Source organism: Chrysemys picta, chromosome 12, assembly GCF_011386835.1.
Source record: "Chrysemys picta bellii isolate R12L10 chromosome 12, ASM1138683v2, whole genome shotgun sequence".
Lineage (NCBI taxonomy): Eukaryota > Metazoa > Chordata > Testudines > Emydidae > Chrysemys > Chrysemys picta.
In genome coordinates, this window is record NC_088802.1 from 43173716 (window position 1) to 43198687 (window position 24972).

The following is a 24972-nucleotide window of genomic DNA, read 5'->3' on the forward strand; positions in this document are numbered from 1 at the left end:
AAAGCAGCAGATGTTTGACCTACTTCGCCAATCTGTGGTAGACAAGTTCAGACTTAGTTTATATGTATCCGTAACACACTGTTGCAGAATGTTATCAAAAGCTGCTCGTTCTTCATTCACTAAAGCTGCTTTCTAGCTTCAAGAGTATCTTGTTCTACTTTGTATAAATATGCTAATGCTAAGGAGTAATGACCAGCACTCCTCACACATTAAGCACATGGTAACTTTGGAGCACAAAGTGTGTTCTACAGCACCTGCTCTTTTGAGACGTTGTTAAAGTGAGCTGGCATATTCCCTCTTGCTCTTTATTTATTTTTATAGCTCATATATTTTTCCCCTTCTTAAATTCTTCAAATGTTTTTTCTTACCTTGCAAGTAAAACCCTAGTGCCAAGACCTGAGCAGTTCTGCTCCAACATACTCATCGGGTTGCCTATCTTAGGGAGGGGAAAAATAGAAGAGTAAATAGATTTCAGTTTCAAGCTTCTGAAGTTCACTTATAAACTGTGAAGGAAAATACGAAAGCAAGACTAAGAGGTTGAGTTCTTTGCTTATGAGCAAACCCCAGACTTCCAAGCTACCAGAGGAGAATGTGAAGCCGTGGACTACTACTGTACAAAAGGAATAACCTGGAAAGAGGAAAAATGTAACCATCAGCTTCAAGCACATGAACTGATCAGAAAGTTACCACTATGTGGTGTCTGCTTGGAGGCACATGAGGCCTGTTGGATATAGGCATGCCCAGTTCCCAGTGAGTAGTTTTTCGTGTTTCATTAATCACCATAACCACTAGTGAAAATTGTGCGCCCCCTCTCCCGATGCTGGTAGTGCCAACAGAGGCCAAAGATTGAATGGACCACGGAGTGGGAAGGACTCACATGCCTAGAAAGTAGATTGCTACAGGGCAGGAGTGGGGCACGTTTGCAGGACAGTGTGGGGAATCTGCACTGCAGCTTCTTTTGCTGTGTTGTACCTGTCCCGCGTTTAAACAGAGGGCTGCAGCCTTTCGCTAGGGCTAAGTTAACACAGAAAAGTCAAAAGATTGTACCGTGAAAACCTAGCATTAAAATACAGCTGTGAACGAAGAGCTCTTCTGACTGGGAGACAACAGTCTGAGTCAGAGGGAAACGGGCACACTCTAACCCCAACTCCCACCCCACTCCCCCAGGTCGTAGGATGATGAAAAAGAGCAGGGGGGTGCAACGAAAGAGATGGATAGGTGAATGCAGAAGGTTGCGTAAATCCTGGTTCTTCCAGGCGGTGGCGCTGCTGTTTCAGCACTCCCAAGTCCCTCCTCCCCTTGGCTCTGGCTGCTAGGAAATGACCTAAGAGGAAACCCGCAGGTTTGCAATGGAAAGAATCCGCCTGGTGGCAATCACTGACCCCAAAGAAGCTGAAAAGTAAGAGCAGCAGCTGGGATTTTCCGCCTGATCCTGCCAGCTGGGGTCTCGCAGGGCGCTTTCCTGGTGGAGGGGCGAGTGCAAGAAGGATGCCCATCTTGCATTTGCATTCCATGCTTGAGTTCCTGCCTTTCCTGCTTCTGCTGCTGCTGGTCTTGGCGCTAGGTTTTTTCCTGATCTATCTCCAAAAACCCGAACCTGAAAACAAGAAGAATTAGGGGTAGGGGCGGTTCTTCCCTATGCAAATAAGGCACCAAAGATGCGAGCCCTCGAGTCCTGAAAAGAAAACTCTCCGGGAGAGGGAAGAGAAAAGCCGGAGCAGGTTGGTGACATTTGCAAATCTGGCTGGGCTGGGCTGGGCTGCTCTGGTTAGTCAGAAACAAACTTTTGCCTCTCTTGGGTGGAGCAGCAATTATTTTTCAAGCCGGGACATTTCTCTGCTTATTTTCTCGACGGCTATCGTGATTTTAAAGCAAACCAAACACCTAATTCCTTGGTCCCGTTCTAGGCTTTTTCAGTAAATTTTGTGTTTATTATTTTTCCTTATCCAGGGAGAGAGTTTGTAATTTAATGGTGGCCATAATTTGAGGCATTTTTTCTGTAGTTTTTGAGGCCTAAAATCACTTTTCTCTTAACCAGCTAACCTAGATAGATACATTCCTAAAAACAGGTGATAGGGCAGGCACTTTCATAATTGTTTTATGCTTGAAATTTACATTGATATCCTGATCTTTCCCCCCTCCTGCTGACAAACAATGGGAAAGTGTTCCCCTGCTATAAATTAATATATAGGTGGCTGTTTAGGTACCATGGTGATGGGGTTCCTTCTTAAAATGTAAATGGATAGAGAGACATGCCCCTAAAATTGTGTTGTAAAGTATATCAACCACCCCACAGCAAGTTCTGGGTATTTAAGCCCTCCCCCCGGGTGGACCTTCAACCCCACTATCACCAGCCACACCCACACACATCATAAATAACCTAGTCCTGGCACGGGGAAAATCTTGACTCCCTGGTCTATCTTGGGTATTCATGGCTCTCGTTACCAAAGTATCTAAACACCTCACAATTTTAATGTTTTTATCCTCAACACTATGAGGCAGGACAGTTTACAGATGGGGAGCTGAGGCACAGAGAGACTGTGACTTGCCTGAGCTCACACAGGGAGTCTGTAGTAGAGACGGGAGTTGAACCCAGGGTCTCCGAAGTCCCAGGCTAGTATCCAAACCACTGGGACTATCCTTCCTCTCTTTTGTAGTGGTTTTAGTTGGAATCAGAGATTTTAATGTTGGGAGAGCCCTGTTATACTGCCCTACTGCTTTTCCTGCCCACATGTCAGGAGATGAGCCCCAAGATTTGGGGAGGGTATTAATAGTCAGTCACTTGAGTGAGGGAACTTCAATCCTGTTGCTCACTCTTACTGTTTGTATGGAGCCTTTGCTGTGCTCTAATGTGGGGAGGCTGGTATCGGACTGACAGGATATAGTGGAGGTAGGGCTCCCACAGCAGTGTTATAAAATATGTCAAGGAACCAGCAGCCAACTGAGTTGCTCAGGACAGTTTCATATGTACCAAGTCCTGTGTTTTATCCTGCTCCTCCCCAGCAGCCATGTAATGACTCTTCTGTGGTGGGTAAAGGATCTTCAGGGATGGATGAAACATGTTACTGGTGGGATCACTTGTTCTCGTCTTAGGTTGAGTTATTTTCTCCTGGGCTTCTGAGGATCTCTGATCCAGGCCTGGGACGCTCAGTGTTTGGGTGTGGAAGGTAGGCAGCAGGGGTAATTCCTGGAGCTCATCCCCCCACCTCCTTGTGGCAGCATTAAACCTATGAAGGTGCATTGTGTAGAGTGATGTGCTTCTAGCCATGGCAGCATCCCACATGCTGGGGCTGGTAAGTGGCTTCACTCTGCACTCAGTTGGCAGCTCATCCCCCATTTGGAGGGGTGAGACTCTCCTATTCCCCAGAAACCTGAGCAGGCTCCGACAAAGCGGAGTGCTTGCCCAGTTAGTAAGAGTGCTGACCCTTCTCTCCAGCCAACCCACTTGACTTCTGGGTGCTCTCACCACATCCTCTGAAACACTCTCATCCTCTTCTTTCTGGAGAATGAGCAGCAACCGTGCTCCGGCCCAGATGTCTGTGGTGGGAGAGAGGACCAAGAGGAGAAACGTGACTGAGTCTTTAGAGGATTTAATAAAGTGAAGTCTCAAGGTGTGGCCTGAAATTCCTGAGAGGCCAATGGGGGTGTTTGGTTGTCAGTCAATAGAAGCTTCATTCTTCATATCCACAATGTATGTGTCTGCCCCAGCCTCTGTATTCTGTTCTTGCCCATCTGCATTGTGCAAGGAACTGGAGTCATGCTGCATAGCTGGCCACTACTGAACTGGCTGCCAAATGCTGACGCTAACAAGCGGGAGGGGTATTGGGACTAGGTGGCAGATACTTGAATGCAGTCATAGATTTTAAGGCCAGAAGGGACCATTATGATCATCTAGTCCAGTGGGTCTCCAACTTTTTTACTGGCGATCCCTTTCACATCACAAGCCTCCGAGTGTGACCCCCAGAATAAATTAAACACACTTTTTAATATATTTAACACCATTATAAATGCTGGAGGCAAGCGGGGCTTGGGGTGGAGGTTGGCAACTCGCGACCTCCCCATGTAATGACCTCATGACCCCCTGAGGGGTCCTGACCCCCAGTTTGAAAACCCTTGATCTAGTCTGACTCCCTGCATCGCAGAGGCCAGAGACCCCCACCCAATGATTCCTAGATAGAGCCCATATGTCAGAGGTTTTCACACTGTGGGGCATGGGTTCGGGAGTGTGAGTGGTGATGCCAAGTGGCTCAGGCTTTGGTTGTGGGTGATGGGGCTTGGGGAGAGAGCACCACCTGACTCACCTTAGCGGGCCACCTAGCCTGTGAGTCAGTGTCAACACTTCGGTGCCCAGCAATGGCTCCGCCCCAAGAGACCATCGCATGCGCCTTCCCCCGCCCTGAAAATCTGAGGGAGTGCAATCAAAAATTTTAACTCCAAGAGGGGCTCAGCTCAAAAAGTTTGACAACCGCTGCCATATATTGTGGCTGAGCTAGGCGATCTTGTTTTTAGAAAGATGCCCAATCTTGATTTAAAGACTTGGGTGTTGCATTCCCTGCTCCCCTTTGTTCTGTGATCTTCATTGCACTGAGAGTCATTGATGCTGCGGTGTCCCTTGCAACAGAGAAGTGATGGGACTCAGGAGTAGTGAACACAACGGGGATTTGTTGTTTATTATGCTGAGCATTCATGGCTGGTCTTCACAGGGCCTTTTCTCCCCAAACATCCCACCCGTGCTAGCCACAGTGCAGCTCCACCAGTGCTAGCCACAGTAGGATCATTCGATAGACACAGCACTGGCATTTTTACTATCTGGCCATCCGCATTTGCTTTGAGCAGGGTTAGTTGATGCAGTGGTTAAAAAGGCCAGCAGCCATGCACCTTTTACACTAAGGCGACCACTGGTGGGGAGCTCTGTCAGTGTTAGCAACGGTGTGATGCTTCAGGGGAAAAAGGCTAGGGGAGAACCAGATCCTGTAGCCGCCTAGCGCTCTAGCTTGCAGCCTAAGATGGAAGTGCTGCACAGTGTTACCATGCAGGATGTGTCAAAATGCCAGCCCAGACTCGGCAATCAGAAAGTGGACTACAACTACTGCTTACCCTGCCAACCATTCATGAAGCTCTGCCTGAGGCAGTGGAATGACCTCACATCCTCATTAGGAAAGAGAAGTTTAATGGAGACTGCACACACAGCTCTGTGTGAGTCATCATTGCTGAATCTATGTCGGCTCTCTGTGAGAAATGGCTGCCAAGATAGGCAAAGTATTCTACATTTTCCAGTTCTTCTTTTTCAATGTAGATCTTCCTTGCTGGGTCTGATGATTGACCGGGGACTGGCTGGTGTAGAACTTTTTGCTTTGCTATGTTCGGAGTTAGTCCTAGGCTTTGTAAGCTTCACAGAAGCAATTAAGGGCTGTTTGTAGATCCTTCTTTGAGGGTGCAACTCCAGCACAATCATGTGCGTACTGAAGTTCATTTATTGTTGACAATATTACTTTAGTTCTGGCACGGAGATGATTTAATTGAGAATACGCACAGAGCTCTGAGTAAGTACATGTTATAAGACCCAGGGGGAGTTTACCTGGAAGAGAAACACCTTGTGGACAGGGAGCAAGAGATTGTAACTTGTGTGAATTTCTGTAACTTAGAACCAGAAAATGTTTGCTAATTAAGCATTGCTGTAAAATCAAAAGGAAGCTCCTATCTCCTTATAAATGCATTAGGGGGCATAAACTATATCTAAACCCAAGTCTCTAGGCAGGCAACATATTCGACTAGGAGTGTGTTCCGCTGTCCAGAATATAGTCAGGCACAGAGTTGTGAGAGAGCTAGAAGGTCTCTACTGTGTTTGAAAGCAGGAAACTCGCAATGACTGGGTCTGATTCTGTGCTGTGCTTCGGGTGCAGCCGAGCGGGGAGCAAAGGTGGCTTTACCCCACCTTTGCACTCCAGATTCTGGGCAGCTCCAGGAACCAAAATGGCCCTTGTCTAAGTTAGAGCATTTACGGGTTGCTCTAACTTACAGCAGCCTGTTGAGGCTGCTTTTGGGCTGCAGGGCTATACCCTCTTAATTCTGTCAACCCCCTCTTATAGCGGGGGTGCTGCCCAGATCGGGGTGAGGGCCCAGCTGGGTGTTCAGCTTGACTTACCTAAGCAGTATGTGCAACCCTCTAATTTTATAGATCTGACTGCTCCAAGCCAGGTAACCTGTTGTGTGGTGCATTAGAAAAGATTCCATCTCAGACATCTTACGGGAAACAGGGAGAGAGTAGGTGGCAGCTGCAGGTTTACAGAAGGGTGTGGCCGCGTCCCAGAGCAGTGCCAAGGAAGTACTGCGGGTATTATATGATCACAGCAACTTAGATATGTGCCTTGTCCCTCTAAGGACAATGGCCTTCATCTCGCTAATCCCTGATAGCTGCTTCCTAGGCTGTTTGCACAGTGACTGTGGAATTCTGATGAGCTGGCAAAACCCATTGAATGCTCCACTTGGACATTTGCCCTCCCAGTGTTTGTGACACAGGCCACTGCAGCCCTGCAGCAAACGTTTGGTGCCGCACCGACCAGTGGCTGGTCTCATATTAGGTAAGACTATATGCGTATGTGAAATGACGACTCCCCCAAAATAACTAGGTAGAGGAAAACCCAGGAGTTTCTAAGATCATTTCGTACAAGGGAGAATAATGTGAGCTCTAAAGGAGACTAGAGACTTAATAATGTTGTTGGCTGTAGAATTTACTCGCTATCTCTGTTTGCCACTCTGAGCAAGATTCATCTCTGGCACAGCCCCTCTGAAGTCAATGAGTTTGGAATGGCACTGTGTGAAAGCAGCGCTGCTATTAACTGACAGTGCAGGGGGGAGGTGGACTGGATGATCATCCGTATGTTTTGAATCTTCCCTGTGTCTTTGAGCAAAATCAGCTGAATTGTAGGTTCAAAGCCACATGCGAGCAAATGAATCAGCAGACCCATGCCGTGCTCTTGTGTGCATTTCCCTGTGACAGGCTCAGGCTGTTTCTCCCTTTAAAATACGTGTTTTTGTTGCCTCTGGATGGGCAGTTTGTTTCTGAAGTTGCAGATCAACAGTTTAAATGGGTTATTATATCAGAAAATATATGGGCTACCAAAGAGAGCCAACTGGCCAAAGACCCCTTGTTAAAGTGTGGCAGAGGGCAGGGATTATAAAAAATAATAATGATGGTTTCGCAGGATTGGGGGTTGGAGTTTGGAAAAGTCTTACCACCCCAAAATAACTGAGTGCTCTTTACATTAGTGAATTGGTTAAACCATACAGTGCTCCAGCGTTTCCCCAAATGGCAACACAAACACCTACACTTACCCTCGCCCATCTCCCTGCTTAACTAAGCCGTGTTTGATCTCTTCTCCAGGGTTTGCCACTAACAGCCACTTCCCTAACTGCACTGTCGGAGCAGGCCAGACATGGGAGACACGGGCAAAGAAGAGTATAAAATACAGTCGTTCGATACCGAGACGCAGCAGTTACTGAAAACTGCTCTCAAAGGTCAGCAAGCACCTGTCTTTCCAGCCCCCATGGCATGGTTTCCATGCCCAGGCTGGCTGGCAGATCATGCCTGAACAACCAGATTCCATTTTGTCTTGTTAACACTGATGGCTCCGAATAGGAGAGCTATGTCAGAAATGCCACTAGGCTGCTGCTTGGCCCCAAGGCCTTTTCCCCACCATGGGTGAGCTAGTGCTGGAATGCACAATCTCTACTCCCTGCCACCTCCTCCCTGAGATTTAAGGCACAGTTGTCTGAGTTCAATTCCAGATTCTGGAAGGGCATGTCCTCTAGTTGTTATAATCTTTCTGCTCCTGTGTCCTCAAACGGTCTCTGTTCCAATCCACTGGCCATCTCTCTATCTATTCTCCCCCAATCGCAGATTCTGCTCTCCCACCCTGCTACTATCCCCCCCATCCCCCTACTCCTACCCCAGCCTCTGATCCTGCCCGGTCCCCCCATCTGCTGTCTGTCTCCCCCGTGCTCCGAGTCATCCCTACCTACTTCCTCATCCCCCTCAGCAAATAATCAACATTCTGCACTCCCACTCCTCCTCCTGCCCCACTTCCCTTTGCTCCTATCCAATCCCCCTACCTTGCCTTCTGCCCCTCCACCTTTGTGCCTATATATTCTCCCACCTTCCTCCACTGCCCTCTGTACTTCTCTCAGCCTCTGGCAATGGCTCTTGCTCTGCTCCTGCAATCTACCTCCCACCACCCCATTCCTTGCTCCTTTGCATTGCAGTCAGGGAGCTTCCTCCTTCTCCTGGGCCCACCAGCAGGGGGAGCATTGAGAGCACAAGGGAGAGTGTCTCCCTGCTCTCAGTTCTTGTGCCTGCTGCCACAGTGGCCTCTGACAGCCAGGAGAAGCAGTTGCAAGGAGAGTCCTGACCAGCCCTGCAGACCTAGGTTGACGCATGCTCAGTACATCCAGAATTGGCAGAGAATTTCTCCACCAGTCTCTCACAAGTTTCTAATAAGCATAGAATCATAGAACTGTAGGACTTGGAGGACCTCGAGAGGTCATCTAGTCCAGCCCCCTGCATTCAGGCTGGACCAAGTTAACCTAGACCATCCCCAACAGGTGTTTGTCCAGCCTGTTCTTACAAATCTCCAATGGTAGGGATTCCACATCCTCCCTTAGATTCCACTGAACTATCCTTATGGTTAGAAAGTAATTCCTAACAGCTAACCTAAATGTCCTTTGCTGCAGATTAAGCCCATTACTTCTTGTCCTGTCTTCACTGGACATGGAGAACAATTGATCACAGTTCTCTTTATAGCAGCCCTTTACATATTTGAAGTCTGTTAGCTGGTCTTCCATTAGTCTTCTTTTCTCAAAACTAAACAAGCCTATTTTTTTTTTAACCTTTCCTCAGAGGTCGGGTTTTCTAAACCTTCTACTATTTTTGTAGCTGTCCTCTGGACTTTCTCCAGTTTGTCCACATCTTTCTTAAAGTGTGGAAACCAGAACTGGACACAGCACTCCAGCTAAGGCCTCACCAGTGCCAAGTAGAGCAAGACAGTTGCTTCCCATGTCCAACATATGATACTGTTGTTAATACAGCCCAGAATATTAGCCTTTTTTGCAGCTGCATCACATTGTTGACTCTTATTCAATTTGTGATGCACTATAACAAAAAGGGTCCTTTTCTGCAGTATTCTTGCCTAGCTAGTTAGTCCCCATGTTGTAGTTGTGCATTTGATTTGCCCTTGTCTTTAGTGAATTTCATCTGGTTGATTTCAGAACCAATTTTTAAATTTTCAAGATCGTTCTGAATTCTAATCCTGTCTTCCGAAGTTCTAGCAACCCCACCCATTTTGGTGTTATCCACAAATTTAACTTATAAGCATACTCTCCACTCCATTATCCAAGTCATTCATTAAAATATTTAATAGTACTGGACCCTGGACTGACCCCTGCAGTATTACATCCCCACAGTTGACAGCAAACCATTGATAACTACTCTTTGGCTACGGTCCTTCTACCAATTTTGCACCCATTTTATAATAATTTAAAGCTAGACCATGTTTCCCTCGTTTGCTTATGAGAATGTCATGTGGGACTGTGTACAAACGGAACATGTGTAAACTGAGGGGTTTTTTGGAGTTTATAATTTGGCCAAATTTGGGTGGCATGTTACCCGCCAGCACCAGGGCCACCCCCCTTGCCAAATGTGTGAGTCTGCGCCTCAAAGCATGGAGACCCTGCACTACAGCATCTCAACTAAACAGTTGTAGGACATTTTTTAACATGAGTAAACATGATTTCCCCTAATTTCATTCTTAGAATCAGCTGAACCATTTTAGCGGATATATTTCAAAAACTTCTGCCTGAGGCAGGCATCCAGTATAGAAAATGTCATGCCAAACAGCTTGAGTTTGGCAAAGTTAGCCGCTGAAAACTAGGTCTTATAATGGAAAGTGTAGTGCAGTGGTCACCAACTGGTCGATCACGATCTCCGGTGGTGGAGCAGGGCTGCCACTAAGGCAGGCTCTCTGCCTGCCCCCGCCTCTCCCGGAAATGTCCAGCGCGTCCCTGGTGGGGGGGACAGGGGTCTCCCTCCACGCGCTGCTCCTGCCTGCAAGCGCTGCCCCTGCAGCTCCCATTGGCTGGGAACGAGGAGCTGCGGCCAATGGGAGCTGCGGGGGCGGTGCTTGCAGAGAGGGGCAGTACGCATAGCCACGTCCGTCCCCCCCGCCCCCCAGGGGCTGCAGGGGCACGTTGGCCCCTTCTGGGGGCAGCATGGGCCAGGGTAGGCAGGGAGCCTGCCTTAGCGGCAGCCATGCTACACCACAGATCGGGAGTCGCCGGAGGTAAGTGCTGCCTGGCGGAAGGCCACACCACAACCCCCACTCCTGAGCCCCTCCTGGAGCCAGTACCCCATGCCCCCTTCTGCACCCCGAACCCCCTCCTAAACCCCTAGCCCCAGCCTTGAGGCCCCACCCAGAGCCAGAACCGAAAAAACCCCTCCTGCACCCCAGCCCTGAGCCCCCTCTGAGCCAGCACCCCATAGCCCCTCCTGCACCCCAACACCCTGCTCCAGCCCTGACCCCCTCAGAGCCAGCACCCTGTACCCCCTCCTGCACCCCAACACTCTGCCCCAGCCCAGAGCCCCCTCCTGCACCCAAACTCCCTCCCAGAGTTTGCACCTCTCAACCCCCCCTGTACTCCTGCCCCAGGCTCAGCCCAGAGCCCCCTCCCACACTGCGAACCCCTTTGCCCCAGGCCAGAGCCCGCACCCCCTCCTGAACCCCTACCCTAGCCCGGTGAAAGTGAGTGAGGGTGGGTGAGGTAGAGTAAGCAGAGCGGGGCTTTGGGGAAGGGGTGGGGCCTTGGGGAAGGAGCGGGGCAGATCGTGGGTTGCCCTTAAATTTAAAAAGTGATTTGGGGCGTAAAAAGGTTGGATACCACTGGTGCAGGGCAACCTTAACTATAGGCAACGCTGAGAGCTCTGCCTACAATAACTGTAGAATGTGTTTGTGTATATACATACTACTGCTCCCAACTGGGTGGAATTAGAACTGGTCTTTTGTGTTTTAGGCCCTATGCCTCTAGCATCTTTTGTGTTTTAGGCCCTATGCCTCTCCTGTAGCTCAAGTGGCTAGGGCTTCTGCTTTTGAGCAGAAGGATCTCAATTCTGTCTCCATTGTCACCATGTAGTTTCAGGTGGCCCTGCTGGTGTAGCACAGTGACAACTGTGAAGTTTCATTGTGTCTTCCAGGGGTTTTATAGGCAGTAACTAGTTAACCCTTGCAGCTCACTGTGAATTAGAGCAGTATAGAATCATTGCCTGTTTTTCAGGTGTGGACATTTAGGCACGGAGAGGGTAAGTGACTTGCCCAAGGTCTCACAGATAGTTGGTGGCAGAAGCAGGAATAAAGTGCAAATGTCCTGACTCTTGTACCCTTGCTCCGGTCACTCCTCAGCCTGTTACCAGCATTCTCCTCTCATCAGGGGCTTAACAGACACTGCCATATTCATTTATCTTTTTTCAGCAATGTTTTCACTTTTTGGAAGTTTGGTCTCTTGGGGAAAAGCCCAGGCAGGAGGGGTTGGGGTTGGAGGCCTCATAGGGAAAAGCCAGCCCTGCTTCTCAACTATAGCATCTATATTCAAAGCACAATAAAAATTTGCCCATTCAGCTCAAATTTAAACTAGCCCCCTACTCTCACTCTTGTCCTCTTCCCCTCCCCTTGTGATGACTGTCTCTGCCCAAAAGGGCTAAGTACCCTCTGAGGATGCCATCCCTGATGCAGTCTGTAGGGGGGCTACAGCAGCTGAGATAGCTGCCTTTGGTCCCTGCCAGCGTGGCAGTGAGCCTGAATTCTTGCAGCATGCTAGCACAACACACTCCCATGTGCACCTTAGCTGCTTTCCTGGTGTTCTGAAGCACGAGCAGGGAGGGTGTGAAGTGGGGAATCTGTGCAGTGTTGGGAAGTGAGTGTGCGGCACTGACGGTATCATCTCTTTCCCTGCAGACCCCAGCAGTGTGGATCTGGAAAAAGTGGCTAATATCATCGTGGACCAGTCCCTCAAAGACTGTGTGTTCAGTAAGGAGGCTGGGCGCATCTGCTACACCATCATCCAGGTGAGAAGATGTCAGCATGCTGACAACAAATCCTTAGTGAGTCACACAGCCTGCCCTTCCGGATCACAGCTAGTGCTAGTGGGTATCCTGGCGTCTCAGCTGGGCCTGCCTCAGTCCCAGAGCATTTACAGAGAACTTCTAATCTGCAAAGCACTTTACTACCACTACTGAGCCTTCCAATGCCACCCTCTAGAGGAGTATCATCCCCTTTTCAAAGAAAGGGGAAATTCAGGCACACAGAAGGAAAGACTTGCAAAAGGTCATGCAGGGAATACAACCCAGCACCTCCTTTCTCCCAGTCCTGCGTTCTGACCACCAGACCAGCTCCTCTCTGTCTTTGTAAACGTTTTAACAGAGGCTACCAATATTTCCACCGCTTGCCACATCTGCCAGAGATATGCAGAAATCCAAACCTGCCCCCATGTGTGTGAGTACAGTTTCTCAGGCTGAACTGGAAGAGGTTCCCTAGTCTTGGGGCAGTGGCCTTCATGGCAGAGGAACTTATCCAGCATATTGAAATGGTTTCTTCCCATAAGATCAGGAGTGAGGCTGGCCTGTGGAATTCTGCATGCTGGGAGGAGATTCTGTAGCTCCAGCGAAGCAGTGAAATAGAGGAAGAGAATGGAAAGGGATGTGCAGGCCATGACAGTAGCATCAACTCCACATGCAGTTAGACTCCCACCAATCATCTTTCGTTGTGCAACAATGGGAGTCTGATAATGAATGATATGTAAAGACCCTAGTAATTTGGGTACCCACATTGTTGTCCTCCCCTTTACTTGCTGTTCTGGGGTCCTAGGCAGAGAGCAAGCAGGTGGGCCAGAGCATTTTCCGACGGAGTCTGCTTAACCGACTGCAGCAGGAGTATAAGGACCGGGAAGAGCTGCGAGCCCGCTCACCCCAGGCATGGATCTGTTACGTCACCTTCATCTGTAACATCTTTGACTACCTGAGGGTAAGGTGCCTATGCAGAGGATATCCCTATCTGCTGCCTCATGCCTAAAGAGGAACTGAACCAAACCCCTCCTGAGTTAGGCGCAGGGGTTTGGAACTTGGAGCGAATTCTGAATTTTGTGGCTAAACCCAAAAATCTTGGTTCTGAACCCCTTACACTTTGTGTGGGCTGGGGATCTGCATTCAAACATTACGGTTCAGGCTCTTCACTAATTGTTATGTTCCCCTCTGCATATTGAAGGCCATTGCTTGCTGTTCCCCTTATCAATAAAGTAGGGGATGAGGGAAGATTTGTCGGTATGTAGAGCTGAGCAAATAATTCTTAAACAAACAAACAAACGTTGAACAAATGTAGCATCCCTCACAGCTCCTGGAACTGGTGCACATGCCTTTATTGGTCAATTGGCACACACTTTTTGGAGTTCTTTGCTCCGACTGATCTCGGGTGTACTAAATTCAAGTCCCATTGCTTAATTGCGATTGGTTGGGGAAATTGCATGGTATTCTTTCCTGTTCCCTGACTGGACGAGTGCTAAAGCCCTCCCAACATGCATACTGAAATTAGCTTTCTGGGAGCTTTGCGCTCGTAGAACTCATGGGTTCAGATGCTGGCAGGCAGTGACGGCGAAAGGATTGTGAACACAGTTGAAATGTGGGGGGAAAAGCAAGGGTGTAGCTAATTAATTTTAAAATATAATCAAATATTTCTGGAAAATGTATATTTTTGCATCACTTTCCCATCTCTGTTGGTGCCATTGCCCCATGCGAAGACCCCTGATCCTCTGACCAAGGGAGATGTTTCTATATGGTCTCTTAGGCAAATCCTGCCAACAGGAGCCTGAGCCAGAATGCCACCATAACTCATTTCCAGGGGAGCAGTTCCCCTCCCATTTGAGAACCGTGAGGGAACAATTCTTTAAAAATAAAACTCTGCCTCCTCTACCCCTGAGCTGATATGTGCATCTGGCCCATTAACAGGTGAACAACATGCCCATGATGGCGCTGGTGAACCCAGTTTATGAATGCCTGTTCCGACTGGCGCAACCTGATAGCCTGAAGAAGGAGGAGGAGGTGAGCACTGGTGAGATGCTAACATGCAAGGAGAGTGTGTACAGCCAAGTGATTGGCAAAAATACGGTCCTGTAAGGGCTGCTGAGAATGGTTTGAACCAACGTCTGGCCCAAAAGGGAGGCACAGAGCTGAACAGAACTTATTTTCCCTCGTACCTATTGTAAGTGGAGTGGGGACAGGGAAGTTCCCCGCAGCCCCAAATGGAAGAATTCTGGAGGTGCTGGTGCATCCATACTTATGTTGCAACCACAGTTCCATTCTTCTCCCATTCCAAACATTTTTAGTTCACGCTCCAGATCTGACCGTGGCTGATGTAGCTGTGCAGTGATCAGAGACTCTGAATGCCAAAGGCACTGAAACAACCCAAGGGCTGTTATAAAGTTCATAAGTCACTGGCATCCTACCACAACATACCCTTCAAGCACTCAGCCCTACCAGCCTCCTGCTCGTAGCGCAGGTGCTGCTGTTCCTTGTTAGTTTATGTGAGAGCAACCAGCATATGGTCAAAAGAATCCAAGTCACCCTGGAAACAGAGCATGGTTCAGACAGTTCTGTCTGTTCTGTTCAGGTGCTTATACTGCACCCATTGAAGGAGCTCTATGGACATGTTGATCCAGCTTTTGCCACTTGGTGGGAGCCTCAACCTAAATTGATGCAGGTCTGATGGTGTGAATTGCTACCATCATGTTTCTTCAGCAATTTCATGTGTGAAGCTGTGGGATCTCATGGACACTCCTCCTTCCCAGAGAGCCCCCTCCGAGCAGCTATCAACATCCAGGTTCCTAGCCACTACCAGAGATTGATGGCAACTAACAGTTTCCTAAGGAAAGTGGATGTAATAGAAAGAGAAATACAGGGGAACAAGGTGGGGAGAACCGGCCTGGATTAATTTAGAGGTGATGGGGCAGGAGCTCTATTTAGAAACACCATAGGCCCCCACACCATCTTAAGGTGGCTTTTTCCCTTTCCTCTTTTAAGGTGGACTGCCTGGTGCTGCAGTTGCACCGCATTGGTGAACAGCTGGAGAAGATGAACTCCCAGCCAATGGATGAGCTCTTCTCCCTTCTCCGAGATGGTTTTCTCCTGGAGGAGGGGCTCAGCTCACTCTCTCAGCTCCTGTTGCTGGAGATCATAGAGTTTCGGGCTGCAGACTGGAAGATGACAGATGCGGCTCAAAAATACTATTACAGTGAAGTCACAGATTAAACCTTCCATAGCCAGAACTAACTCACTCAGAGGCTCAAAGTTTCGCCCTGGCACTTTCACGAGCAAACGTCACACAAATATGTTTCAGATATTTTTAAGTTAACATTTTTCTAATGCTTTTTCTAAATAGGATTTATATTGTTTACTCCCAATAGACCCTTCATACTGTGTCTTTGCTGGACTGCAACGGGGGACAGTTTGATTTAGGGGCAAGGGCAGTTTTAACCTAGCCAGAGCTTCCATTCTCTTTATCTATGGCTCAGGTTAATTAATGCCTCTCAAACTGCTGATTAACTGTATCCAGAGCTTCCAGCTCAAAACAGCCGTTTACAGTAGCAGTCAGGAAAGCACAGCCAATGGTTTATACGGAGATCAGCTCTTATGTGCCAACTCCGTCAGCCACCAACAGAGTTGAGACAAGTGGAAGGAAAAGCTTTCGCAGCTTATTTGGAAAACTGCCTCTTTGCTGCTTACTGCCACATGGAAGCCGTGCCCATAATACACAAACCAAGCTTTAAAAACAGTCCTCCAGGATGAGTCTCATCTTGCCTTCCTGTGAAATCAATGGGAGCATGATTGAGCCCTTTACATGGGCAACCACTTGTTATTTCTCCCAACCCTGCCCTCTGGCAGGCTGGGTGCCTATGGACAGCAGAAGTAACACCTGCTCCTGGAGGAAGGAGACGCCAGCCAGTGTACATCATAGCAGCAATTTCCTTGAGCAGATGTAGCTAGAAACTGTTTTTAATGAGTTTTATATAGTAACCATGATGGAATTTTTTCCAAAAAAAACAATTGAATGAACTTCAATATTGTACATTTCTGTTGACAAAAGGGACAGGCAAAGGACAAATAAATGTTTTATTGAGGTTTTTTCTAATAAAAGTTTTCCACTAATCAACACCATGTTTTCTCTCTCCACAGAGCTCTTGCTTTGTAACATTTCTAGGGTGTTGGGCTACTATGGAGGTAGCTACAAACAGGACATGAAGAGCTCTTCTGTAAGATTGCCATGTGTTAGTTTTCCTCTGGTACAGTGTGGCAGAGTTGCTTGTGAGCACGGAATTAGATTTTTAAATCAAAACAGAGGCCAAGGTTTGTGGTATTGAATTCTTCCCCATCCTCCTCAAACTATCAGTCTTTTCCTTTGCAGTGAGCAAAAGTGCTCTGTGCTTTCCAGCAAAGCACAACAGGTACAGAAGTGCTAGCAGCTCTTTTACAGGACAAGAGAAGGATTTCAACTCTGTCTAGCCAAGTGTAGGTGGGAAGGCATCTCCTAGAGAATAACCCTTCCTTTAGCTGACCCACTAGAGGACTGAGAAATACCGCTGCTCTGGTAGAGTGATGGGCATCAGTACAAAACCCTAAGGCCAGCACTAAGATGTGGTGACAGTCTGAGGATGATAGAGAGGTTCCATTTTTATTTTCTCATTAACATCCAGATCACATGTGCTCAGTCAAACAATGATTCTGCTAACAGACAGTATTGCAACAATCTAAAATTCAAACTAGGTGCTTTTCTGTCTCTGGCATTGATACACACAAAGAACATTCACAATGCAGAATACATTCCAGCTTGGATGCTAACGAGCAAAAACTTGTTTATCATGTTAGCAGACTGACTTGAAGACATCTCCTCCCCTGCCCTCAGAAAGCAGGTAGGTGGAGGAAAGAGGATATTTTATAGTGTTGCTCAGAAATACATCTAAAGGAAAGAAGCTTTTGTGGATGCATTTTTCATCTTGATTTTTCTCTGCTTAAGGACCCAGCCTAGAAGCAGTTAACAGAAGCTGGCAGGCAACCTCCCCTATACATCATCTCTGCAGAAAGTAGACAGAGGTTGCTTCTTCACAGGCCTGGGCTCCACATGGATAGGGGTATGAGGAAATGTTCTTGTTGTCATAAGGCAAGGTCTCTCTTGCTCTCAGGGGGTCCCCTACCACCAGCGATAATGGGCATACGCCCGGTTAGCCTCGGCCATCTTGTGCATGTCATGCTTTCTCTTGATCACAGGGCCCTCATTGTTGAAGGCCTGCAGCAGTTCCTGGGATAGTTTTTCATGCATGAATGTCCGATGATGCTTATGTTCCCTGCACTCAGTAATTAACCACTTCATGGCGAGGAAGCGTTTCCGATTGTCCTTCAGAGGGCTTGGGACCTAGCAGACATTCAAGCAGTAGCACGGTTAAAATGCCTTACCCCACAATAGGACCATATACTGAAATAACTTTCTTCAATTGTTTAACACTCCCAGGTGATTAAAAAGTGATTGGTGCTGAGGGGGTAGGAAGAAATTAACTCTAGCCAAGCATGAGTGAGTTTAGCATTGGTGAAACAACATTCCACTCCAGCAGCAAAGTGTCCGCCTCTATCAATCCACAGATCAGGCACAGCAGTGCAAGATTTCCCATGTTGGCAGCCTCAAACCTGCCCAAGAGCAGTAGCCACCTGTTGGGACTAGAGGGATGTTCCGTTTGGTTCTTGGCCTCATTGCAGACACTGCCACTTACAGACTGGTTTTTGCGATGTAGACTCTTGTCTATGGGAACTTGACTAAGCTATTTCCTGCAGGTCTCTGATCAACCAGCAGAGGGCAGTAATTTATTGGCTGCATAGGAGGTTGGTGAAGCACTCCATATTTCATTAACAATCCCATGAGTTATCTAGGTGCATTTACCTAATTAGGAGAGCTGAAGAAACAGCCTTTGTCAAGGCTTTAAATAAACCAAAGGTCTCTATATGAACCTTTTCTATGTGCTAACCTGCCTTCTGCAGGGGCTAAACTGCTCTGCTGGTTCTACACAGAGGCAGCATGGTCTAGCCATAAGACATCAGATTGAGATTCCAGAGACCTGGGGGGTTTCTTGGCTCTGCTACTGATAGGTTGTATCACCTTGGACAAGTCACTTCACCTCCCTGTACCTCAGTTTCCCCTCCCGCACGTTATCCATTCAGATTGCAAGTGATTTGGGGCAGGAACTCTCTAATTATGGGTAAGTACAGCACTCCGCACTTACAGACCCCAGCCAAGATCAGTTTCCCATTCTGCCATTATAATACAGATGATAATAAATGATACTTCCAAGGGAAATGCAAGCAGGTTTTGGGAGGGGTGGGAAAGACACTGGTAGTTTGCCCCCTGTCCAATTCTTTCTAGCCTAGGCTGGCCTTCAGATCCCTTTTCTGTTTACCTGGTAGGTTTTGCCTCCTTTTTGGATGTTGTAGATCCCAATGACGGGCTGGCAGTTTTTCAGTGCCTGATGGAAGATGATGTAAGGGTTGCACTCAATGCTCTCCCTCTCCTCCTCAGAGGCTTGATAGTATTTCTCAAGCTGCTTCCTCTTAATGCCTTCTAGGGTCTAAATACAAACACAAGGAAACATGCCCATGCTCCTCAGTGTACAGTTGCCTTCCCTACAGGATTTACTCCACTCCAGAGTGAAGTTAGAATCAAGACAATTTCAGACACACCCTCCCCTTCGTTTGAGAAATCTGGGCCATGGAGGATTTCACCCTACTACACCTTAAGTAGGCCAGTAGGGGGTCCTCGAGCAACTACAGGTTTTACTCAGTCCTCACCTCCTTAGCCCAGATTGCCACACAGACATATTCCTCTGCTGGAGTCCAGTCCTCACTGGTTTTCCCCTCTTATAGCCCATTGGTGGGTGTGAAGTGTAGCAGTGATCACCAACAAATGGGGGGAAGCAGAGAAGAGAGAAAGCAATGCTGACCCCGCTCTCACCTTACAACTGCCTATTAGATTTTCCCAAGATGCACTTCCACCTCCTCAGCGTATCAGTTACACCAGTTTACATATCATACTATTATGCTGCATTCACCACTTTTCTGGTGAACTTATACCCATCATCCAACACATACTGACCATGCAACACACACTATCCTTTACAGCACCAGTGGATGCCCCCTAAATCAGGAATCCTGAAGCCCATTAAGTTGGGGCAGGTCTGTACTGAAGAAATTAGAAGTCTTCTAGACTTCAGCTCCACATCAACTAATGCCCAAAGGGAGGCAGCCTGGTTCAGTGAACAGTCAGGGATGCCCTGAGAGGCAGGAGACTTGGTTCTGGTGCCTGGCTTTGCCACAGTTGTCTTGTCTGATTTTAGGCAAGTCACTAGACTTTTCTGTATCACAGCTACCACCTGTAAAATCTGGATAATGATACCCCCCCCTTCTTTGTGAAGAGACTAAAGATCCTCAGATAAAGAGTGCTAAGTATTAATATTATAGAAAGGAAGTATCCACCTGGTATTAGTGTTGCCCAACACTTCTCATAAACCACTATTTTCAGTTGCTTATAACTCGGCCAAATTTCAACTCTTTGGGCTGACATTTTCCATGCTGGGTGTCTGCCTCAGCATGAATTTTTGGGGGAAAATTTTATCCAGAACAGTTCCAAAAATAAGGCTAGGGAAAAAACATTTTGTACATGTTAGAAAATTATTGCAACCTTTTCTTTAAGCTCTAGTGCTCCCTTGCTTTGGAACAGGGACTTCAAATTTGGAAGGTGGGTGGTCTTTGTGTCAGGGATGTGCCTTTTGCCATCCCTGTGAAAATTCACCCAAATGTGGCCAATTTATAAACCACTGAAGAAAACTGCAGTTTGCACATGCTCAGTAAATACTAGCGAGAGCTCAGCAGCTATATTCCACATGCACTAGGCATGCTCCATCCCAAGGCTGAGTAAGACTTTCACTGCAGTTGCAGCTCTGTGCTGCTGCGGTCTGTGCCAATGCTGGGCATTGGAACTGAAAGCAGGGAGCCTGTCTCCTCAATGACCCTCCTACTTGGCCTAGGCAGCAGGGAGAAAGCGAACCAATTTGATTGCAGAGGGGACAAGCTCTGCACAGGCAACCTTACTTCTGGCATTTCGTAACTTCTGAGTGATTCCCTTGGCAAGCTTAATAAGGTTATTTTAATGCATTTTTTTGGCATGTAATATTTAAACACGAGAGATTCCAGTCCCCTCACCTGTGTAACGATGGATCTGGCCAGCACTTTGTTTCCTCCCTTCATCATCATGTTGGTGAATTTACTGCAAGCACAAAACCAAACATGATATAATTAGAACTTTGGTTCCATCACCAGAGGTCCCTAATTGTGTTGTTCCTGTGATTAAATCCTATCCCTGCTAGGATTTGGGTGGCTGTGCTCATCTTTAACCACTATTATTCAATGGATCTTCCTCCTGGGAAGAGATTAACCCAAATAAAGGGATTACACCAGGGATTGGCAATCTTTGGCACGCGGCCTGCTGGGGGTAAGCACCCTGGCGGGTGGGCTGGTTTGTTTACCTGCCGCATCGACAGGTTCGGCCAATCACAGCTCCCACTGGCTGCAGTTCTCCGCTCCAGGCCAATGGGGGCGACAGGAAGCAGCGGCCAGCACATATCTCGGCCCACGCAGCTTCACGCAGCCCCCATTGGCCTGGAGCGGCGAACCGCAGCCAGTGGGAGCCGCAATCGGCCGAACCTGCAGACATGGCAGGTAAACAAACCGGCCCGGCCCGGCCCGCCAGGGTGCTTACCCTGGAGGGCCGTGGGCCAAAGGTTGCTGACCCCTGGATTTCAGAGTAACAGGAAGGCAATGGGCAGCCCGGTAGACAAAGGCATGGGGGGGCGGAGGGGAGGGCACTGCAATGGCTTTACTTCTCAGCAGTAATGGGCTCAGAGACAGAGCCCTCAATTACTCCATCCATTACATTGTTTTATAATAAGAGCTATTTATTCAAATTTAAACAGTAAATCCCTATCCAGGTAGAGAGAGTTCACTAACAAACCTCCGCATCCAACTCATCTGCCGCCCTCGTTCTGGAAAGGGGAAGAGAATTCTGTGGACATGATCCTGTTAGGAGCTGACCTCTAGCCGTCCACCGGGGTTGTGGCTGCTCAGCCCTCCTGAGCAACGAACTCAGTCCTGCTCCCATTGAAGTCAATAGCAAAACTCTCAGTGACTTCAGTGGGAGCAGGATAAACTGCCCTTGATCCTTGGGAGACAGCTGGTGTTGTAACAAAGGAGACTGTGCTTTCTGACCTGATTGTAGGGTCACTGAACACAGAGCTGGTGACATTAGAAGCTGTAGCTTTTATGGGATGGAGGGCCTTGAGCTCCTGTTGTGTTTTCTCCTCCTCGGACAGCTCCTCCAGGGGTTTGCGGTTCACCTCCTTGTTCACTACTGGTTCAAGGTAACTGGGGCCATACCGGCTCCATCTCACCTGGGTCAACCTGCAAAGAGTAAGAAGGGATGAAGGGGTCTGTAAATTGACATCGCTGTATACAGCATTCTTCAGTCTGGCTCACCAAGTCCATCTCCAGTGTTATGGAACAAGTCCCAGAACAGACAGAGAAAGAGACTGGTACTGGGGATATGCACCCTTCCACCCTTATTAGCATGATTTGTATTCTAGTATTGCTCTGGGGCCCCAGTCAGGATCAGGGCCCATTGTGCTGGGTGCTGTACAAACACACTGTAATAGAGTCCCTTCCTGAAAGAGACTGCAATATCAATAGGGTCTACAAATTCCCACACGGCAAATAATGAACTTCTGGTCACCCATAAGCTGCTGAATGTTAAAGTTAATAATTAATATAAAACCAACAAGAATACAGTGCCTGGATAGCAGCATGCCGTCTCTCCCTCTTTGCCAACCACTCACCTGAGCTACTCCCAAACAGCAATGGTGCCCTCTCTCCCCCTCCCCCTGAGGATATACAGAAAACTCTTGAGATGCTGCCAACCCCTTTCTCTGCAGGCACTAGGGATGCTAATCCCACAAGCCCTAAAGTCTGAAAAAAGTTAAAGGCCTGAAACTGTGAGGTTCCAAGTGCCATCACCTCTCACTGGTTTCAATATAAACAAATCTTGGTTAAAGAGTAATGTTATTTTAATACTTTTGACAGATTTGGGGGGGGGCATTTCTTATAAACAGCTCCTCTGTAAAAGCAAGTTATATAGATGTACTTTGTTCTGGGGTCCTAAATAGGGTGCTGCTTTCCCTTTAGTTACTGTTAACAGGGAACTATGGGTTTTTTTTTTTGGAGGGATAGGGGAAGAATACGGTTACCTCTGGATCCTACCTCCAAAGCCTCTCCAAATAATGTAACATTAATAATGTATCCAGGATACAATCCACACAATAATAAATGCAAAAGGAGCAATTTAAAATTCTGGTCCCTTTTAACTTCAATGGACATGGGATCCGGCTCATTATTTAAAGTGGGGTAGTGGGGTACACTTGCAAACATTATTATAATAATTAAAAGTACATACAAGAATAGCAATAGCAAAAAATACAACTGAAGTTCAAGGAAGAAAACAGAAGTGGCAGTCCTGAGCTTTAACATACAAATTGGAGTCTCCAGTTCAGCAATATTGCTTTGATCACAATTATCCTGCAGTTGTCTGCCACTTTATTAATAGAGGTACACAAGAGGGCACAGTGCTTTACAGACAAATACAGAGACAAGGTACCTACCCTCAGGAGCAAAGATCCTGGTTACCCTTTGAAATCAAAGGTCCCAATCCTGCAACTGGATCTGCATGGGTGCAAATTTCCACCTGTATAAAACCAGTTGCAGGATGGGAGACTACAGTCAGACCAAAAACATAGTGAAAGAACAGACCACAGGGTATGGTAAGGGGAATGCTATCCACAAGAGGGAGTGGGAAATAAACATGTTTTTGGGAGCACCATTTTTCACAAAAGAAACAAATATCTAGGATTTCCTGGTTGTCATCGTGCAGCCTAACATGACTGCTCAGAACGTCATAGCAACAGTAGGGCTAGAACTTAGATCTTCCTGCTCCAAAAGCACACGCCCCTGCCACATTAACAGTGAAACTTTTTTTTAAAGCTGTTAGCAGTATAGGGACAACGATACATTTGAGCCGCTCTTATACCGGCCCACATCTTTCACTGGTGGAATAGCAATGGAAGGGCTTTAAAAGAGAAGCAAGTTCCAAGAAGGGATTTGAATGAGGAGAGGAGAGATTGGTTCCAGGCCTGAGAAGCAGCACAGACGAAGAGCAGAAAGACTTTGAAAGCAGAGCAAACGTTGAGAAAAATCACTCCACTGGAGTAACAGGCAAAGCTAGGTCAATGTCAATAAGTGAGATTTCAAGCATTTTCTTGAAACACCCAGCAAAACCCTCCACGGATGCTCGAAAAAGGATTTTAAAATAATCCATAATGAGTGACACTTGGCAACTCAAGAAACCAAAATCTACAGTGGCACTTACACTGCAGTGGGGCAGCACCACTGGAACACACTCACTTGCCATCCTCCCCAGGGTGCTGCGAGGAGTGGCTAGTGCATGCACAAAGCTTTGAAGATAGGACGCGCCATTGCCTTACTAAGCATCACTAAAATGAATCTTTCCCCCACAAAGGATCCCAGGGTGCGAGGCTGGCCTTACACATACTGGCTTAAAGTGGTTTCTATGATATACAGCAGTGGTCCCCAAACTTTTCAGGGTCACCCCCCCTTACCCCAGTCTGTGCCCCACCCCTGTGTCACAGCTCCAGGGGTGACACAGATGGGAGTAAGGGGGCTGAAGCTGGGGCCACAGCCGGGGGCCCTGGGACAGGAAGGGCATGAGGCCAGGAGCAGAGCTGGGTCGTACTCCCTCCCTGACCCCCATGGGGGCTGGCCTAGGCCCCAACTACCCCCCCCACGTTCCTCTGCATCCCCCAAGAGGAACGCACCCCACAATTTGGGGTACTCTGATATATAGGGTTTAGTTTGGTTCAATGGCTGCACACCCCCACTATGCAAATTGTTCCAGCGCCCCTGAATGTCCCATTCTCCTCCCCTGGTTCAGGGCAGGGGGGGGCAGTCGCGCTGCCCACTCCTCCCCCGGCAGCAGGGCCGAAGCTCGGGGAGGGGGAGAGCGGCCTGTCCCCTCCCCGAGAACAGGGCCTAGGCGGGATTGGGGGGGGGCTCCCTGACCACCTGCCCCGGCAGCAGCTCTCCTCCATCAGCGCGTGACTCTACCCAAGCGCCGCCAGCACCGCGGGGCTGCTCCTTACCCGGGCAGCCAGGCCCGCGCGGGAGCGGCCAGCCGACGGCCCAGCGCCGCGAGCCGCCCTGCCATGGGAGCCGCCATCTTGCATCCGGGCTCCAGGACCCCGTCAGGCTGCCCCGGCCGCCGCCTGCGTTGCTATCTCTTGCCCGCCTAATTGCCACTTACGTGTGCAGAGGAAGTCGGTGCGCGCCTGCCTGCTGACTAGGGGCAGGCCGCCTTCCTGTTGCAGCAGGATATTGTTTTCCCCACTCTGTCACGCCCCCCCCCCCTCCACACCATGTGTATTGCAGTGGAGTGAAATGTGGGCCTCATGCTCCTCTCACAGCAGTTTTACTCCAATGCAACGCCATTGACTTGGGTGGAGTGCATCCTGATTTACACCAGTGTGCAATCAGAACCAGGCATGGTGACTCTGGTTTTCCCTCTTTACAGCTTTCAAATACTGACATCTGATCTCAGGCAGCGGTCTGGCAGCAGTTCTCAAACTATGGGTCACGACCTCAAAGTGGGTCGGGACCCCATTTTAATGGGGTGGCCAGGAGGGCCAGCATTAGACTTGCTGGGACCCAGGGCTGAAGCCTGAGTTCCA

General features: G+C 48.3%; 2 protein-coding genes across 6 annotated transcripts; one reads left to right on the forward strand and one right to left on the reverse strand.

Moving 5' to 3' along the window:
• Window positions 1-1278: 1278 nt before the first annotated feature.
• On the forward strand, window positions 1279-16241 carry MIF4GD (MIF4G domain containing). 3 transcript variants are annotated; one of them, XM_005297475.5, is made up of 6 exons: window positions 1279-1721; window positions 7385-7518; window positions 12000-12109; window positions 12909-13064; window positions 14042-14134; window positions 15113-16241. In XM_005297475.5, exons 2-6 carry the CDS (start codon window positions 7437-7439, stop codon window positions 15338-15340), a joined length of 669 nt encoding a protein of 222 aa, XP_005297532.1. In that variant the 5' UTR covers window positions 1279-1721; window positions 7385-7436; the 3' UTR covers window positions 15341-16241. The 3 variants fall into 3 exon arrangements, with proteins under 3 accessions (XP_005297532.1, XP_023957576.1, XP_042697042.1); XM_024101808.3 differs by having other exon boundaries at window positions 1294-1399; XM_042841108.2 differs by lacking the exon at window positions 1279-1721 and adding an exon at window positions 6458-6581.
• On the reverse strand, window positions 16069-24558 carry MRPS7 (mitochondrial ribosomal protein S7). 3 transcript variants are annotated; one of them, XM_005297476.4, is made up of 5 exons: window positions 24388-24558; window positions 21392-21583; window positions 20330-20393; window positions 18532-18699; window positions 16069-17498 (listed from the first exon to the last, which is right to left on the reverse strand). In XM_005297476.4, exons 1-5 carry the CDS (start codon window positions 24462-24464, stop codon window positions 17277-17279), a joined length of 723 nt encoding a protein of 240 aa, XP_005297533.1. In that variant the 5' UTR covers window positions 24465-24558; the 3' UTR covers window positions 16069-17276. The 3 variants fall into 3 exon arrangements, with proteins under 3 accessions (XP_005297533.1, XP_065418834.1, XP_065418835.1); XM_065562762.1 differs by having other exon boundaries at window positions 24353-24542; XM_065562763.1 differs by having other exon boundaries at window positions 24311-24441.
• Between the last annotated feature and the right edge of the window lie 414 nt (window positions 24559-24972).

Coding starts and splice junctions, on each gene's coding strand:
- MIF4GD (XM_005297475.5), top strand. CDS start 7,437: ATGGGAGACACGGGCAAAGAAGAGTATAAAATACAGTCGTTCGATACC. Junction 7,519..11,999: donor ACTGAAAACTGCTCTCAAAG/GTCAGCAAGCAC, acceptor CTTTCCCTGCAG/ACCCCAGCAGTGTGGATCTG. Junction 12,110..12,908: donor TCTGCTACACCATCATCCAG/GTGAGAAGATGT, acceptor CTGGGGTCCTAG/GCAGAGAGCAAGCAGGTGGG.
- MRPS7 (XM_065562762.1), bottom strand. CDS start 24,471: ATGCAAGATGGCGGCTCCCATGGCAGGGCGGCTCGCGGCGCTGGGCCG. Junction 21,584..24,352: donor GCGGTGCTGGCGGCGCTTGG/GTAGAGTCACGC, acceptor TACTCTTTGCAG/GTTGACCCAGGTGAGATGGA. Junction 18,700..20,329: donor CCAGATCCATCGTTACACAG/GTGAGGGGACTG, acceptor GTTTGTATTTAG/ACCCTAGAAGGCATTAAGAG.